Here is a 16,996-nt window from a genome sequence, read left to right as displayed (position 1 = left end):
CGGCGGCAGTCGACGCACTCTGGTCTTTACAACCTGTAGCTGCCCAAACTATAGCTCTACATGTCATCAATCAACGCCCTGCTCCACCCCGCGACTTGCGGCTTAACGCAGCCACACAGCCTTCATCACGCCTCAGCCTTATTCCCTCCTGCACCCTCCCCTCTACTCAGCGCGCGTGCGCGCATATTTGCGCACAACGCAAGCCCCAAACCATCACTCATCAGAAACGCGTCTTCCACGAACAAAAATGGCGGGACACCGCGATCACGCAACCGTGGGCGCATGGAAGTTCCCAAAAACTGCACGTCAAGACGCAGCACGCACGCACTTCCACGCCGACTCACTCAGCCTTCCATGCCCTCCGAACACGTCTCACATAAGCAACTGCATACGCACAGCTCCATGCAACGCGCGGAAGGCAAGAGGTCCCGTTCCGAGTCCCCGAACGTCGACCTGCAGCCCAAGCCTACGGCCTGATCTACCCAACCAACCAGCCTGATCTACCCAACTAACCAACCAACCTGTCTGACGCGTCACACAATGCACACTCGTACCGACTCAGGTCACCCCTCGCCGCCCTCCTGTTCTCCTCCTTCTCCTGCTCCTCCCCCGCCTCAGCGGTGGTACCAGTACACCTGCTCCGGGCCGTTGGTGTCCGGCGCCACCACCGCGCAGCCGCCCACCTCATCCCACAGCGCGCGGAACACGTTGCGGCTGTCGTAGGCGTAGTAGTCACCCAACACCTGTGTGTGTGTGTGGGGGGGGAATTACATTCATGATGTCAGTTAGGTGAATGGTGGACGGTCGGCATACACGCGTACACACACACGGCACACAGCAGACCCACGCACCTTCTTGATGGCCTCGGTGGCCTCCTCCGCGTGATAGTGCGGCATGTAGGAGAACAGGTGGTGCGCAACGTGCGTGTCTGGGGTAGGGAGGGAGGGAGGGAGGGCAGCAGCGGCAGTTGCGTCAGCTGGGCGTCGGCAGTAGCAGCTGCAGCAGCAGCGGCGGGGCCCCTGGGCTGGGCCGGGCTGGATGCGTGCCGTGTTCCCGACGCATGGAGCTCGGGTTGCAGGCAGCTGATGCACCATGAGCGGCACGGTGGCTTGTTGAATGTTGAGGCGCCGACACCAACCCGCCCCACCCTCCCCCGCTCCCTCATCCACTCCCTCCCCTCCCACCCCTTGCAAACCCCCTCCTGCCCCCACCGGCGATGTGGTGGAACACGTGGTCCAGCACGCCGTAGGAGCGGTCCACGGTGGCCATGGCGCCGCGCAGCCAGTCCCACTCGCCGTCGCCGTAGTGCGGCAGCTTGGGGTGCGTGTGCTGCAGGAAGGTGATCATCACCTGAGTGGAGGGAGTGGAGGGAGGGCAGGAGGGCGTGGGAGGAGGCGGAGGAGGTTCAGGCAAGAAGCCTACCGTAGTCAGAAGCGCGAGGGGGCATGATAGGCAGTGGAGGAAGAAGCGAGTCCCGACGCGAGCACCTGCGCGGCCTGACACCGGCGCGGACACCTGACCTGCCCTGCCATTAGCCCAACACCCCATCAATCAGGCATCGACACTACGATGCGATACACGAAGCCGGTGCTATACACGAAGCCGGCGGGTATCGTACTGAAGGTACGGCACGGCGCGGTGTGCTGACTCACCAGCCAGTGGTTGACCACCAGGTAGGGGATGAGGTACGTCTTAAGTAGGAACATGAAGCCCCAGGTGCGGCTGATGGCGGCCAGCCCGGCCACGACCACCGCCAGCGCAATATCAGAGACCTGTGAGATGCATGGAGGGGAGACGAGAGGGGGGACAGGTGGAGGGCGAGGCGAGGTGGGATGTGGCGACCGGTATTTAGGGCGGCATGGGGCTTGGGTAGTGACGGCGCGGGGGCCCCCAGCTAGCCGAGTTACAGATGGGAGTGCCCGAGCCACTGCAATGCCAGCAACCGACACCCGTCAACTCCCAACTACCCATCAGTCACGCCCAGCCAGCCTCGTCCGGTTTATCACAACTGGGCCAACCAAGGTGTGGTCTTCATCACCACCACCCAGGCGCACGTGACGTACTCACCAGCACCTCAATGCGCTCGCGCTTGGTGAAGATGGGCGAGAAGGGGTCGAAATGGTTGGCCCAGCTGCAGCGGCAGGGGATGGGGAGCCAGCACCGCATCATATGGTGTAAGCACGGGACAGCACAGCGCAGGAACGGCATCCTGCCAGATTAGGTCGGGGCTGTTACTCAGCGGCCCCTTGATGCTGCCTTGCACGGCGCTGCCGTCAGCCTGCCCCCAATGGCTCCCGCACACAGCGCACACGTGCCCTCCACCCACGCCTTGGCAGACACAACCACTTAAAGCCCAGCCAGGCCTCGCCCCTGCAGCCACCTCTCCTCCCCCTACTGGGTAGGGTAAAAGCAACCAGCGCCTCCCTCCCTCTTCCCTGAGTTCCCTCCCGCCCCCCCCCTCTTCGCCATGCCAGCCCTCACCGCGGGTATTCGTGGCCCGACACGTTGAACAGCAGGTACAGCGGCCAGCCCAGCAGCTGCTGGAACAGGATGTGGCCCAGGCGGTACACGGGGTTGCGGTGGTACCAGGGAGCCTGGGGTGGGGGGCGTGTGTGTGTGTGTGGCGGGGGGTGGGTGGGTGGGCTAGCCGTTCATGTGAACAGTACGTGTCAAAGTGGAAGTGCCGACGTCCAGGTAACACGCGCCATACCGAAGTCGCCAGTACGGAGGCTGCCGCCGAGGCTGCTGATAGCTCCCCGTTCTGACGGCTACCGTGTTCCATATGTGAATGGCCGGACCCGCCCGTTAGGGGGCTACAGGTTGTACCTCCCTCCCCCTCGCTCTCACCTTAGTGCCCGCGGGCTTGACTGCCGGCACAAACACCTCGTCCTTGGCCGTGCTGCCCGTGTTCTGGTGGTGGCGTCGGTGCGAGTGCTTCCTGCGAGGCGGCACCGCAGACCAGCAGCAGTCAGCGGACAGGGACTGGGGAAAGACAGCCACCACTTCGCCCCATTGCCAGCACGCCGCAACCAGCGGCCCTCACCCCCGCCCGCCATCTTGCCGGCCCGCCCAAGCTCACATTCCTACACGCCCGACCGCAACCTTACCAAGATCAGCCCAGCAGCCTTTCTCCCCCACCCCGCTCCGCCCCTGCCTCCCTTTCCTGTCCCCATCCGCCCAACCAAACATCCCAACCCAAACAGCCCGCCCGCCCATCTCCCATTCCCCCTCCCCCGCCCGCACCAGCTGTAATAGGGCACCAGCAGCAGCGAGTGCATCACCAGGCCCACGCCGTCGTTGAGCGCCTCGCTGTTGGAGAAGGCGCCGTGGCCGCACTCGTGCGCAATGACCCAGATGCCCGTCATGAAGGCGCCCTGCCAGAACCAGTACAGAGGCCACAGCACGAACCAGGCCAGGTAGCTGCGGGAAAGGGGGGAGAGAGGGCAGAGAGGAGGGAGGAGGGGAAGGGCGTGGGGAGGAGGAGAGGGGGAAGAGAGGAAAAGGTAGTGGATTGGGGGCGGCCGTTACAAGCGGCCGCCGGTTGGGCTGCGCTAGCCGCGCGTAACGCATTGCAGCGGGAGGCTGTGACAGGAGAGGAGAGAGACAGCAGCAGGGGCAGCTGCTGCAGCTGCAAGCACGTAGCAGTGGTTTGGGGAGGGGGTGTACGCCGGTACCGCCAGCGCATACCCGGGCCAACGCTCACCGGGGCACGGCTGGGTGGTCGATGAACGTCGACCCGTACCACAGCCAGGCGCAGACGGTCACATCAACGGCCTGGCGGCATACATGACAAGGACCGGGGGGCGCACGAAATCAGCGCAGCAGGATGTGGCGGGCAGTCTCGGAGCTCCGACAGGTACGCTAGGACGAGGGGCCACGATAGCGCGGCCATCCACATCTGGTCCCGCGCGTTTCCCGCGCACGCCCAACTCAGCCCAGCTGCCTACGCGCACAAATATGTTGTATCGCAACCTGACGCGCCGTCAGGATCTGGCAAACGCCCGCTCACCAGGTGAGCAAAGCTGCGCAGTGCGGATTTCTCGAAGCAGTGCGCAGGAATAGCCTTGCGGATGTCTCCCAGGGAGAATGTCGGCGGAGCCGCAGGGTACCGCTGCTTCTCCCCAGCCGAATCGGTCGCATCGGCCTGGATGTTGACGCCCTTGCGCCGAGTGACCGTCATTTTGTTACAACTTGCAATACGTAAAGGTTAAATACTTGGATAGGTAAGGCGCCAAGCTGCTGCTGCGTTGCTATGCAGACTTCAGCCGAGCTTGATTGATCAGCGCCTTACGCAGCCTCTACTGCCGCCCTAAGACCGTGTAACGGGCAATTAGACCCGCCTACAACAAGTGAAGCAGAATGCGGCTGCAGTGTCTGGAATGCAGCGCTGCCGGCTAGCAGCGACGAGTCCCATGCACCCCCATGTATGCGGTGACTCCCCCCGCCCGGCCCGGTCAGGACGGTAACTGCACGTCACATAACAGCCTCCATGGAGCCGTTCTGTGCGTTGCGAGATCCCTGGTCATGCTGGTCATTCTGCGGCTTCCGTTGCGCCCCTGTTCCTCCACAGCGCAGCGGTGCATCGCACGCATCATTACACACGCTCTCGCCCCAGCAGGGCACCCCTGCGCCCGAGCCCGTGGGGCTCACCTTCTGTTCACGCCAGCCGATTAAGGGCACACCGCGTTTAGGTAATGGTCAACGTCACAAAAAGCTGCACTGCCATCAAGCATACGTGCCAAATGCCACTACCGTTTGAACACCTTGCATCAGCGTACCCACGCCGCGCCAAATGTGTCGTCAGCATTGTTCGTGCCAAGGGCGAGCCAGAGTGTCCAGAGTCGGCTTGCGTCCATTGAATGTACTGGCGGACCCATGCACATCTTTGCAGCCCAGTAAGTCTAACGTGTCATGCCGTATCGTCTGTCAGTCGGACGGCCCAGTCGCTGTCGATCACACCCCGCGTAATGTGACCTTGAACTCGTCCTCGCTTGTCATGCCCCCATGTCATCGACCACCATGCGCCCATCTGCCAATCCATGTGCACATGCCCACACCTCAGCGGGCCTCATCACGACAAACACGATCATCCACACATACAGCAACGCGCACCGTGTCACATGCGCCCACGGGGCTGCCTTTGCCAGCCACGCAGCAAAGACCTGAGGGTGCGACTGCAAGTGCAACCGCAGGAACGACTGTTTGTTAAAGGACAAACGCCCCGCGAGGAACAATGCTCTCCTGAAAGCGCGGTGACGTCCTCCTGACCCAGTCGTATGGCAGCCCCGCCTGAGTTCCGCTTGGACTCCACACAAAATATGCACACAAGAAGCCACACACAATACAGTACCGACCGAACGCCTAAACAAGAAACGCCGTGTGCTGTGTAGTGCGGCCAGATGGGCCTGCCCCCGGAGGTAGCACACACCAGCCTAGCAACCCATCCACCCACCCCATCCGCTCAGGATCCACGGGGACGCCCGCGCGGCCGGCCAGTGCCGCGCGGCTGCCGGCGGGCGGGCGCCTCGTCGCCGCTCCACTCGCCATCCGTGTCGTCGCTGTCGCTCGCCAGCAGCACCGCCCAGTTCTGAGTGCCCTTGCCCGCGCGCCGCCGCGACTGCCGCGCCGGCCCCGCGCCCGCCCCCGCGTGGTGGTGGTGCTCGCCGTAGCCGCCACCGTGGCCGCCGTGGTACGAGTGGATGGGCGGGCGGCCGGGGCCGCGCGTGCCGTTGCTGCCGGCGCGGCGCGGTGGCCGGCCGGGCCCGCGGCGGCCGCGCTCGCGGTGGCTTGCGGTGGGACTGTACTCCTCGTCGTCGTCCTCCGGCTCCTCCTCGTCCTCGTCGCTCCAGTCCTCGTCCTCGTCGTCCTCCTCCTCCACCACCTGGCGCCGCGGCGGCCGGCCCGGCCCGCGGGCTGCGGGCGGCGCCGAGCCCGGCGCCTGCCGCCCCGCCAGCGGCTGCGGCTGCAGCCCGTGCGCCAGCGGCCCCACCAGCGGCCGTGCTGACCCCGACATGGGCGGCAGCGCGCCGTCCGACAGGCGGTGCTGCGGCAGCTGGTGTGGAGGCGGGTGTCCGGTGGCGTTGGCGTTCAGCGGCGGCAGGTTGGCCAGCGGGAAGCCCGGCAGGCCCTGCAGCCCAGGCGGCAGGCCTCCGACTCCTGGCAGCCCGCCCTGACCCGTCTGCGCCCCGGGCGCCTGCGCCTGGCCGCCCGTGCTGGCACGCGACGGGGCGCCGGTGAACAGCGGAGGCGGCTTGGAGCTCTGCCCCAGTGCAGCGCTGAGGCCGCTCGCGGCAGCCGCCGCCGCCGCGGCCCCCGCCTGGCCGCCCGAGTTGGTGGCCGCGGCGGCGGCGGTGACTGCCGCGTTGACCAGCACCTGCGGGTTTGCTGCGAGCTGCTGCAGCGCCACCGAGCTCTGCGGCCCCTTGGACATGATGCTGGCGAGCAGCGACTGCGCTGCCGCCGTGACGGCGCTATTCATGGCCACGCCCGATCCGGCCAGCAGCTGGTTGATGTTGAGCATGTTGGACTGCGCGAGCAGGCTGGCGGTGGAGGCGGTGGAGGCGCCGGTGGCGGAGGAGGCGAGCAAGCTGGCCGCGGCCGCCGCACCGGCAGACGGACCGGGCGGGCCGCTCGCCTGCGTGCCGGCGTTGCTGGTGGTGACCTGCGTGCCGGCGTTGCTGGTGGCGGGGCTGGAGGATGCAGGCGGGGAGATGACGGCGGGTGCAGCGCCGGGGCCTCCACCAGCGCTGGTGGTGGCGGTGGCTGCGGCTGCCGCTGGCTGCGCGCAAGCTGGCGTGGGCGCCGCTGGTGCGCCTGCAGGAGCGGCGGCGGCAGAAACGGGCCCAGCAGGAGCCGCAGCGCCCCCCGCTGGCGTTGTGGCTGCGGCTACCGGTGCCGTGGCAGGCTTGGCGGCAACAGCCACTGGCGCTGCTGCCGCCGGTGCCGTGCCTGGCGCCGCTGCAGCTGCTACTGCTGGTGTTGCGGCAGCGGTGGGCTGAGGCGCCGGCACGATAGGAGCCACAACCGGCTGGCTGGCTGCGGTTTCCTGCGCCGACCCAGCGGTTGCAGACGCAGCGCCAGGTGCGGGTGCCGCTGCGGCCGTAGCAGCCGGAGCTGCCGCAGCAGCCGGTGCAGGTGCAGTGGTGACAGCGGCAGTGGCAGCCGGTGCCGGCGCCGCAGCTGACACAGCGGCCGTGCTGGGTGCCGCTGCCGGGTTGGTAGCGGCGGGCGGCGCAGCACCGGGTACTGCGGCTGGCGTTGATGCGGCTGGTGCTGCGGCTGGCATCGCAGACGGCGTGATCACCGCTGCTGTACTCTGCGTCGGCAGCGTGGCAGGCGCCTTGGCTGCTGTAGGAGGGGCCTGCGGTGCTTGCCCTGGCGGTGGTGCTGCTGCCGGCGCCGCTGCCGCTGCCGGCGCTGGCTGCAGCTGTTGCGGTGCCCTGGGCGAAGGCGAAGGCGCAGGCATGGGCGGCAGCGGCTGCTGCTGCGCGCGTGGATGCGGCTGTGGGACAGCAGGCGAGGCAGCGGCCGTCGTGGGCAACAGTGTCGTCGGCTTCGGCGCCACCACCGGGGCCGCCGGGGAAGCCTTCTGCTGGACCGCCTGGGCTGCTGGCGCGCTCAGGCCGGGCAGCGGCTGCGCCGACGTTGCGCCCGCTTCCGGAGCTGGCCGTGGCTGCTGCGATGCTGCTGCTGCAGACGGCGGCGGCGGCGCCGTCGTGGCGGCGGCGACCAGCATGACCGACGGCGGCCGCGCCACGGCGGCGGTGGGGCTGAGCACCGCGGTGCTGCCGGCAGCTGCCTCGCTGGCGCGGCGGCCAGTGGACGGCCCATGCGCGCCGGCCGGGGAGATGTGCACCACCGAGTGCGGCGACGTGGTCCGCTGCGCAACCGCCTGCTGCACCACCACCGGCTGCCCCGGCCCGCCCGCAACGCCTGCCGCAGCTGACGGTGGCGCAGTACCCGGGGTCGGCGGCGGCCCGCCTGGCCCCACCACGCCCACCATGGGCAGCGCGTAGGGCTGGTAGGCGGACCCCGGCATCCCGCCCGCCGCTGTTGACGTCAGCGGTCCGCCGTACGCCATTAGGTCGCCCATTTCGGCTGGCGGCGGCGGCACGTCTAACGGGGTCAGCGCCATCGCCTCCTTCCCCTTGTAGCTGTTGCTGTGCCGCGGCGTCTTCTGACCAAACTTGGCCCGGTCAAAGTTGGAGCGCTCCTTCGCCTGCGCAAGGCTGCTTGGCCCGCCCCCGCCTCCACCCCCGCCGCCCCCGCCACCCGCGCCGCTGCTGGTCGTACCGCCGCCGCCACCACCCCCTCCCGCGCCGGGCGCGTTGCTGCCGCCGCCCTTGTTGCGCCGGCGCTGGCCGTCCGCGATGACGGCGGCGTAGCGGCGGCGCTCCTCCTCCTCCATGATCCTGTGCATGGTGGCGTACGACTCGTCGCTGGTGTCCTCGCTGCTGCTGCTGCTGCCGCCGTCCATGGGGTCGTCGCCCGTGTCGCTGCCGCCGCCCAGCATGCCGCCCTCGTCGTCCGAGGGGCCGCCGCCCATCGGCAGCCCCTCGTCCTGCCCGTACATGCCCAGGGGCATGCCGTACTCGTCGACGCGGCGCCGGCGGCGCTGGCGGGGGCGGCGCAGCACGGCCTGGATCTCCACAGGAACGTTGTCCAGCGCGGAGGGGCCTGCAGGAAGAATGTCAGGGGAGGGTGGAGGGCAGGCGGTGAGAGGCGGTTAGGGGAGCCCGCAGAGCATGCGAGTGTGGACACGTGGTAGGCGCTGCTTCGCCCTGAGAGCCCAGCGCAGCGTGCTGCCGTGCCGTCCACTGCGACAGCCTTTGGCCCTTCCTACCCCGCCCTTGGCACCGGCCCTGAGCCGCAGTGCCCTCAATGACCCTCGCTCCCAGCCCGGGTAACTCCGGCACTCACCCAGTGTGTGGAAGTGCTGCGACCAGCTGGTTGCGGCCACCAGGCGGGCGCGGAACTCGTCAGGCGGTAGCTCGCGGACTGGCGGAATGACGATGGTGCTCACGGACTGCACAGCGCAGAGAGCGGCAGCAGGACAGAGGAGCAGTGAGAAGTAGGGTTTGAGTAGCGAAAGCTTGCCGGCAACGCGCAATCCTCCTACTAGCTAAACTACCTCTTTGTACATCCCCTCCTCCTCGCCACATGGCATGCTAACGAAGCCGACGGGCGCTGGTCCCGAACGATTGTCAAAACCCCTGCCTGATTCTCCAAGTCCCTTGCTCCCCCGGACCCAGCGCGAACCCCTGATTCCAGCCCTCAGCCCGTTCCAGCCGACGCTCACCACACTGCGATCCAGCGACGTGCGGCTGTAGGATCCCATCGGCGTGCCCATCCCAAAATCACCCGCCAGCATCTCCGCCTCGCTGCGCTTGCGCTTATTCCCGCCCTCGCTGGTCTTGCCGCCCAGGCCCGTCGGCGGCCCCATGCTGATCGAGTCGAACCGCGTGAGCACCGTCAGGCTTCCGGAGCGCCGCGCGTGCCCGCTCGACTGCCTCTTCACGTTCCCACCGCCACCGCCCTGGGACACGGACGGAGGCAGCTGCAGTGAGGACGACATCGGCAGGCCGGCGGGGCCACCGCCACCGGCCGCAGCAGCGCCGTAGGGTCCCGGCGTGCGGCTGGATGCCAGGCGCGCGCTGTTGAACTTGTACGTGTCCTGCAGCTGCGACCGCACCGTGCCGAGCCGCTGCTCCAGCAGCTCCAGCGAGGCGAAGATGGCGCCCGGCAGCATCTTGTCCGCCTCCGCCTCGTCGAATGGCTGCTGCTGCTCCGGTGACACGGGGTTCAACAAGGGCTGCGGTGGACCGGGTGGCAGCGACACCGCAGGCCGCCCGGGGCCCTGCTGCTGCAGCCCCGCTTGCCCGGGCTGTGGGAGCGGCATGGCCGGCGGCGAGGCCGCCACCGCGGCTTCCAGACTGGCGCCGGAGGGGCCTGCGGCCGCTGCGCTGCCATCTGCAGCCACTGGCGACACCCCGGTATGGCCGTCTGGTGCCCCACCTCCGCCGCCGTCCGCCGATGCACCAGTGGCTGCTGCCGTTGCCGCCGCATGCCGCATGCGCACATACGGCGACAGCGCAACGCGGCCGTGCGACAGGAAGCCCCGTTTCGCGGCTAGCAGCACGCCCAGCTCCCCGCTGCATGGCGCTGCCGCCCGCGCCGCCGCCGCCGCAACCAACGGCCCTGGCCCCGCCACGCCCTCTGCGCCCCCGTCCACTACCCCTCCAGCCTGCTGCTGCTGTTGCAACCACACAATATGCATGCGGAGCCGCTCCTGCTGCCCCCGCAGCTCCAGCATACGCAGCTCAAGCCAGCGCGCCTGCAGCTCCACCGGCCGCCGAGCCTGCTTCCACTCGCGGCTGTGCAACCGTCCGCCGCGCCCCTCGCCGCCCTCGGCGCCAGCACCAGCGGTGCTCGCCTCCGGCTGCCCCGCCTCTGTTGGCGCCCGCTGCTGCAGGTGTTGGTACGGCACACGCACCGCGGTGGTCCGCAGCTGCGACAGCACTGCGTCCAGCGGCAAAGCATGGCATGGCCCCAGCCCCGGTAGAGCGCGCCCGGCTGCGCCCGCCACCGCCACTGCAGCCGCGTCCGTGCCCGCCACCAGCACCGCCTGCGGCTCCTCGTCGTCGCTGATGTAGCCCACGAGCAGGTCGCGAGGCGGGGGCGGCAGCAGCAGCGAGGACTGCGGCAGCAACCCCGACTGCTGCGGTGCCGCTGAGCCCGGGCCCAGCAGCTGCAGGCTGCCCAGCTGGTCGCCACCCTTGAAGGGCGCCATGTCCAGGCCCCCCAGCATTGCATGCGGGGATGGCGGCGCTGAGCCGCCCGGCATCAACCCTAGGTCGCCGCTCTGGTCCGCGGCAGCGGCTGCGGCCGCCGCGGCCGTGGGCGACGTGAGCGCGTCGGAGCCCTGCTGCCCGCCGTGAGGGTGCAGCACGGCGAGCGCCTTCCGGACCTCCAGCTCGTAAGTCGCCAGGACTTTGCTGCCGTTCTTCTGCAGATTGATGGCTGCCCGATGCACAAGCGTTTTGCTGGAGTTAAAGCGGCGTGCGTTCTCATGGATGAGGTTGAAATCATCACGGAGCTGCCGCCATGTCTGATAAGCGCCCGAGTTAATCTTTTCCCGCATGTCGGCGAAGCACATGGGGCTTTTGATGACGGTGTAATAGTTGGGCGCCTCCTCCTCGCGAACGGGGCGCTGGAAGAAGCCCTCCTTATCGAGCATGGCGATGCGCTGTAAGAACGCCAACAGGTACTCGGTGGGCTGCCGATAGGGGTCGGGCATCCCGCCCGACCCATCGGCGCCCCCGGAATGCCTACTGTGCATGTTGTGCAGGCTGCGCTCGGCTGGTCGACGTCGAAAGAGGCTTCGGTCAGCAGAAGAGGCTTCGCCAGGGCGGGAGCCCCGCGCCCTTTGGGCCGCGAGTCATGAATCCCGCCAGCGCCACCTAAACCGACACGGCTGTAAATTGCTGGGGCCGCGCGGGAGGTCAACGCGCCAGGCGGTCAGCCCCTTGGCAGTCGCACACTGCGCAAACCGCTTAGGCCAGTCTCCGGCAGCAACAAGCCACAGAGTTAGACACTGCTCTTCAGCGCCAGCTGGCTGAGGTGCGGGAGCTCCGTTCCGCCAGGAGACGTGTCTAATCCGAGATGCTGGAGCCCGCGAACCTGGGTAAAGCCCTGGCCGCCGTGCGCCGCGATAATAATGGTAGGAATAGGCTCCCTAATCGAAAGGTTAAAGCGGTACAGTCCAAAGGCCGGCCTGGTGCGTCACATCGACGATCTGGCCTTGCTCAGTGCCTCAAACGACTAGAAGCCACCGCAGTGTACAAGTATGGCATTATCAACAACCAGACTGTGTTTGCAACTAACTTTGAGTCGCGCGTGTAGCGTGGCGTGCATTCGCCGACTCGCGCCATCGGTGCTCTGGCCAACGCCGGAGCCCACTAGCACATGAAATCCGTGAAATCCACTTAAAGTGATACACCATCTAATAGCTGTAGTTGTTCCTGACCCAAACCGTTCCCAGACGCCAAACTGCGTGCAAGATGCCGCTGGTAGTCATTTGCGGGCAGCCATGCAGTGGCAAAAGCACGTTGGCAGCTAAACTTGTCAATTTGTTCCAAGAGGCGGGCCTGCCGGTGGAGCTGGTTGACGAGCTGTCACTGCATCTGGAGAGGAACGCCGCATACACGGGTGCGCGATGCCTGGTGTGTTGCTTTTGCAGTCTGCAGCCAAGGGGTGCGGGTGTGCGTGGTGGGGAGTTGGTGGAGAGAGCGGTGGGCGCCAGGGGCGCACTGGGCAAGCTCGGGAGGTGCGTGCGCCGGCACCGCCACAGTGCCCCGCTGCGGCTGCGGGTCTTGTGATACCGGGTCCTGCGGTACCCGGTCCTGTAGCAGCCGGGTCTGGCAGGGTTACTGATGCCGCTATGGCAGGGAGCTGCGTTTTGGCGAGGACCGTGGCGGGCACGGGGCGTGGCTGTGTCGTTGTGTCTGACTGGTGGGCCTGCCACTAGCGTGCGGTGCACCGCCCTGCAGCAGCGGTACCCGCGGCTGCGGCAGTCAGGCTGCAATGCACGCCCTACACAACCCTCGACCCACTGCCTGCCTGCAACACGACCCCTCCGTATCCCCCTGGCGCAAGTCCACTTGCCTGTCCTGGGTCATGGTTTGGGTTTCGGGGCTGTGGGGGTCTGACCCACGACATTGCCCACGTCCGCCCAGCTTCCCGTGCGCTGGCCCGCCTCCCCCGGCCCGCCTCCCCCGCCCCCCCCCAAACCCCCTCCACACATACAAACACAATCGCTGCAGGCACTTTCAATGAGAAGAACACGCGCGCCAAGCTCAAGAGCAAGACGGAGCGGGTGGTGGGGCGCAAGGGGGTCACCATACTGGACTCCATCAACAACATCAAGGTGCCAGGGCAGGAGGCGCTGCAGGGCAGGAGGGGCTGTAAGGCAGGAGGCGCTGCAGGGCAGGAGGGGCTGTAAGGCAGGAGGGGCTGTAGGGCAGGAGGCGCTGCAGGGCAGGAGGGGCTGTAAGGCAGGAGGGGTGGAGGGCAGGAGGGGTGGAGGCAGGTGGCGCTGCAAAGCAGGAGGGTGCTGGGGCGAGCGCGAGCCACACCGACGCCCGACCCTCAGCGCCACAGGGTGACGTGTGCACTCCTTGCTGGCCCGCCAATGCACCCGTACTCCGCAGGGCTACCGATATGAGCTGTGGTGTGTGGCGCGGGCCGCGGGCACGCGCTACTGCATGGTGCGGGGCACAGAGCGCAGAGTGCGGGGCCGGGGCTGGGGGTCGGGCACAAGCTTGGGGGCAGGTAAAGGACAAAGCAGTGGGGGGGAGTCAGCGAGATGCCAGCACACTGCCCCCCGTGTTGCGTTGAGGGGGGCGGGTGGCGGTCACTTGGCGCGGCATGGGCCAGGATGCAGCACCCTCTGGCTAGCCCGAGCCTGCGATCGTGAGGCGTTGCCCCAGACCCGGGTGCTGTGCCACGTGTCGCCGCGCCGCGCAGGTGCACGTGGACACGGAGGTGTCGCAGTGCCGGCAGTGGAACGAGGCGCGGCCGGAGGCGGAGCGGTACAAGCAGGACATGTGAGGCCGGGGGGGTTAGGGCCCATGTGGGGGTGGCCGCTCATGTGGAGAACAAAGTGATCAAATCACAAGTGTGTACGGTATGGGCATTATATTCATGATTAGTTAAGGAAGTGGTAGACGGTAGACCATCTATGGGGGCAGGGGTGGTGTCGAAACCGATTGACAGTGGTGGGGGGTGCCCATGAGGTCTGAGGAAGGACGAGAAGCAAACCAGGAGTCGGGAAACTGCAGGTACCATGGCTGTGGTCGGGCGCGGCGCGGATGACAGCATGGGGCGGGAGTGTGGGGGTGGGCAGCAGGCAGCGAAGCACAGGCGTGTCCCTGGTGCGCAGGACGGGGCAGCTGCAGCTGGGATGGGATGGGTAGCTACGGGCAAGGGAGCTTCACGCGGGGCGGAAGGGCAGCGGACATGCTTATGTGTGCTGTTTGGAAATGCTGCCATTAACGGCTTTGTTTTCTTGACGCCGCTGCCAGGACTGATGCCGAATTCGGCTGCATGTATGGACACACTGCCACGGCACCAAGAGCATGTCACAACCCCTGCCATGAAGCTGCTGCCTGAAGTGCCACCACTCGTCCACCCCACCCCCTAACGAATCATGAAAGTAACCCTCGCTCCCCGCCGCAGCTTTGACGACCTGGCTGGGCGCTTCGAGCGGCCCGACGCGCGGAACCGCTGGGACGCGCCCCTTTTCACCCTCCACCCCGCCAGTGAGTGGTGCGGCGTTGCTCGCCTGCACCGCTGCACAGAGCACAGTACCTTACCCGCTGCGCCTGAAGGCAACGCGCCTCAGCGCGCCACGCCGCAGGTGGTGTTAGTGCTGTTGCGTTTCGTGATGCGGGTACGGTGGGCATTTGCCGTATGCCGTACTCTGCCGCCGTTGCCGCAACTACCGCTGCCGTTCTGCCGTACTGCAGGTGGCACCGGCACCACCAGCATCGGCGAGGACGCGGAGCCCGAGGCCGACGTGCTGGCGGGGGTGGTGCGGGCCATGCTGGACGAGCAGCCCAACGTGCAGGCGCGGGTACGTGGGTGGAGGCGGGCCGCGGTCAAAGTGGAGGCAGGGTAGGCAGTCAAGCAGTTCGCGAGTGGCGAGTGTGGGCCGCAGGTTGCGCCCCCTCCAGTGCTGTGTGTGCGCTAGCCGTCGGTACCAACTGCACTGTTGCTCCTCATCTCTGTGCCCACTGCGCTGCTCTCCCCTCCCGCCCTCTGCTCTCCATGAACGGCTACCCCCCCCCCCCCCAACCCCCAACCCCAGGTGGCCCGCGACCTGACCCCTACCATGGCCACCGCCAACCCCACCCTGCTGGCCACCAACACACTGCACGAGATCGACCAGGCGGCGCAGGTGGGGAGGGAGGCGCGAACGCGTCGTGCCTGCCGTCATGCGCTTCATGTGTGTGCGTGTGTGTGTTCGTGTGGGTAATAAAAAGGAAACGAAAGCCCGCCCAACGACGGCGCCGGAGTTACTTGCCGATACCTACCAATTCACCGAGCGGCGCGTGTTGGTGTGTGTGCACCTGCCCCGCTGAACGTCAGCACTCTGTACTTGAGGTCTCAGCACTCTATCTTGCTCATGGTCGGCTGCCCCCCACCCGCAGGAGATCCTCAACGCCATCACAGAGGCGCAGGCGGCGGCGGCGGGCGGCGCCGCCGAGGTGGTGCGCTTCCCGGGCGTCGGCAGCGGCGGCGGCGGCGGCCCGCCGCAGGAGCTGGAGCTGCGCCGGCCAGTGAGCCTGGCGGAGCTGCGCCGACACAAGCGCGCCTTCCTCAAGTTGGCCACCAAAATCACATTCGCGCGCCTGCAGGTGTGCAGGGTTGCGGGGTGGGGGGCGAGCGAGAGGGAGAGGGGAGGGGAGCTTGATGCGTGGGCATGGGGTGTCGAGCACGGGTGTCGAGGCAGACAAAGTGTAGTCAAAGGGTTTGCGGGCGCGCGTGCGCGGGCATGGCATGCAGGGGCAAAGGGTTTCTTGCTTGGCGTACGGCCTGCTAGTACAGTGGTGCTGAGTCAGCAAAGCTGCTCGCCGTGTCACTTATCTCGGTGCCCGCTCCACGAGAATACTTTCCCCATACGCGGCGCTGCAGGACGCGACCGCCGCCAAGCGCATGTTTGTGGACTACCTGCGCACTGCCCTGGCCGGTGAGGGCGGCGGCGGCGGCGCAGCGGGCGAATACGTGTGAGGCAGCAGGCGGCGCCTTTACTCTTCCAGCAGAGCTGCACAGCGCCAGATACACGTCAGCCATTGCAGGCGGACCGCTGCAGAGCTGGTGTTGTGGATGCGCACCGCCCGCTGCGATATGCACACATACATGGTTGAGGCCGCGCCAGATGGTGCTGCAGGGCGCGCAGGCCTGCGCTGGGCTGCCTCCATCCTGCGAATGCAGCAGCACAAGCGGAGCTGCCTACACGCAAGCAGGCAAGCAAGCGCGGTAGTGCGGCTGCACCGCGACCAGCACTGCCACTAGCACCGGCACCTGCGCTCTTCAAATGCCGGGATCGCGCGGCGTCAAGTTGAACGCGTGGTGCACCCCGGGCGGGCGGCTCGGCTGCTGGTGTGGAACATGCTGGTAGCACAGCTCCTCGCTGTGACGCACATTGCTGCTGCGGCGGCGGCAGCGGCGGCGGCGCCAACAGAGCTGCTGCGTGCGCTGGCAGCCGCCGGCCACCGTGCACTGCCGCGCGTGTTCGCATGCAGCGTGCTTTCGGGGCCACACCTCGCCATATTCGTGACCATGATGTAGCATGGGTTGACCTTGGCCTTGCGCGGTTGCGCCTCAAGCGCGAGTACCGCGGAGGATCGGCGGTTGATCTACACGGTCTGCCTGGCCGCATGCGTTCGCATTGTGCGTTGACACGGGAGTGGCAGTGTGGTGCTTTCGCTTTGCGCACCACCTGTCATGTGCCTTAGACATGAAGGAAGGCGGTTGTGGGGCACTGACCATCGCTACATAAGTGCCATTGACGGGTGTAAATGTCACGCATCTCTGTTGCCGTGTTGGAATTGAAATGCGTAAATGCGAATGCGAATGTCGAGTTTGCCGACATGCAAGGCGGGGAACCGGGCGAGATGCAACAGCAACCAGGGCAGTCAGGCAAGAAGCAGGAGGGTGCAGGGTCCAGAAGGCGGAGGGGGTGCAACATGGCACTGGCGGCCAATGGGACGCAACGCGGGCGTGTAAGGCGGAAGGCATACCTGCGACCTCATACACGCGTCAAAACACTAACCCCGACGACCTGCGTACCCAGAGCTCGGCCCGACCGGGGTTGCGCCTTGCCACAGTGCTCTGCCTTCAGCTTCTCTCGCGCGCGGCCAGTGGGGTGGAGATGGGGTGGGGTGGGACGCATAGGGCGTGGCGGGGGTCAGCTTTGGTTGCAGGGACCCACGTC

General features: G+C 67.1%; 3 protein-coding genes across 3 annotated transcripts; 1 reads left to right on the top strand and 2 right to left on the bottom strand.

Annotated features, from left to right (window-relative positions):
* Nucleotides 1-14: 14 nt before the first annotated feature.
* On the bottom strand, nt 15-4,347 carry CHLRE_17g711150v5 (uncharacterized protein). The gene is made up of 10 exons (XM_001691617.2): nt 4,010-4,347; nt 3,704-3,774; nt 3,244-3,420; nt 2,848-2,938; nt 2,482-2,594; nt 2,068-2,131; nt 1,653-1,772; nt 1,212-1,350; nt 852-928; nt 15-743 (listed from the first exon to the last, which is right to left on the bottom strand). Exons 1-10 carry the CDS (start codon nt 4,178-4,180, stop codon nt 615-617), a joined length of 1,152 nt encoding a protein of 383 aa, XP_001691669.1. The 5' UTR covers nt 4,181-4,347; the 3' UTR covers nt 15-614.
* A 102-nt stretch (nt 4,348-4,449) lies between these two features.
* Nucleotides 4,450-11,851, bottom strand: CHLRE_17g711100v5 (uncharacterized protein). The gene is made up of 3 exons (XM_043072083.1): nt 9,299-11,851; nt 8,920-9,025; nt 4,450-8,676 (listed from the first exon to the last, which is right to left on the bottom strand). The coding sequence occupies exons 1-3, from the start codon at nt 11,336-11,338 to the stop codon at nt 5,462-5,464; spliced, it is 5,361 nt and encodes a 1,786-aa protein (XP_042914542.1). The 5' UTR covers nt 11,339-11,851; the 3' UTR covers nt 4,450-5,461.
* A 140-nt stretch (nt 11,852-11,991) lies between these two features.
* CHLRE_17g711050v5 (uncharacterized protein) lies at nt 11,992-16,800 on the top strand. Its single transcript, XM_043072082.1, has 9 exons — nt 11,992-12,207; nt 12,822-12,925; nt 13,209-13,265; nt 13,525-13,604; nt 14,236-14,318; nt 14,526-14,632; nt 14,867-14,956; nt 15,210-15,416; nt 15,694-16,800. Exons 1-9 carry the CDS (start codon nt 12,060-12,062, stop codon nt 15,787-15,789), a joined length of 972 nt encoding a protein of 323 aa, XP_042914541.1. The 5' UTR covers nt 11,992-12,059; the 3' UTR covers nt 15,790-16,800.
* Nucleotides 16,801-16,996: the final 196 nt, after the last annotated feature.

Source organism: Chlamydomonas reinhardtii, chromosome 17, assembly GCF_000002595.2.
Source record: "Chlamydomonas reinhardtii strain CC-503 cw92 mt+ chromosome 17, whole genome shotgun sequence".
Taxonomy (NCBI): domain Eukaryota; kingdom Viridiplantae; phylum Chlorophyta; class Chlorophyceae; order Chlamydomonadales; family Chlamydomonadaceae; genus Chlamydomonas; species Chlamydomonas reinhardtii.
Note: the sequence above shows the minus strand (reverse complement) of the source record. Positions and strands in the feature narration are given on the sequence as shown.

What these genes read in the sequence shown, in the direction of transcription:
- CHLRE_17g711150v5 (XM_001691617.2), bottom strand. Translation starts at nt 4,180, where the DNA reads ATGACGGTCACTCGGCGCAAGGGCGTCAACATCCAGGCCGATGCGACC. An exon ending in CTGGTGCCCTATTACAGCTG is followed by an intron (nt 2,939 to 3,243) that starts GTGCGGGCGGGG and finishes GCCGCCTCGCAG; the next exon opens with GAAGCACTCGCACCGACGCC. An exon ending in CCACCGAGGCCATCAAGAAG is followed by an intron (nt 744 to 851) that starts GTGCGTGGGTCT and finishes ACACACACACAG; the next exon opens with GTGTTGGGTGACTACTACGC.
- CHLRE_17g711100v5 (XM_043072083.1), bottom strand. Translation starts at nt 11,338, where the DNA reads ATGCACAGTAGGCATTCCGGGGGCGCCGATGGGTCGGGCGGGATGCCC. An exon ending in CGTCGCTGGATCGCAGTGTG is followed by an intron (nt 9,026 to 9,298) that starts GTGAGCGTCGGC and finishes TGCGCTGTGCAG; the next exon opens with TCCGTGAGCACCATCGTCAT. An exon ending in GCAGCACTTCCACACACTGG is followed by an intron (nt 8,677 to 8,919) that starts GTGAGTGCCGGA and finishes TTCTTCCTGCAG; the next exon opens with GCCCCTCCGCGCTGGACAAC.
- CHLRE_17g711050v5 (XM_043072082.1), top strand. Translation starts at nt 12,060, where the DNA reads ATGCCGCTGGTAGTCATTTGCGGGCAGCCATGCAGTGGCAAAAGCACG. An exon ending in ACTCCATCAACAACATCAAG is followed by an intron (nt 12,926 to 13,208) that starts GTGCCAGGGCAG and finishes CGTACTCCGCAG; the next exon opens with GGCTACCGATATGAGCTGTG. An exon ending in CGGGCACGCGCTACTGCATG is followed by an intron (nt 13,266 to 13,524) that starts GTGCGGGGCACA and finishes CGCGCCGCGCAG; the next exon opens with GTGCACGTGGACACGGAGGT.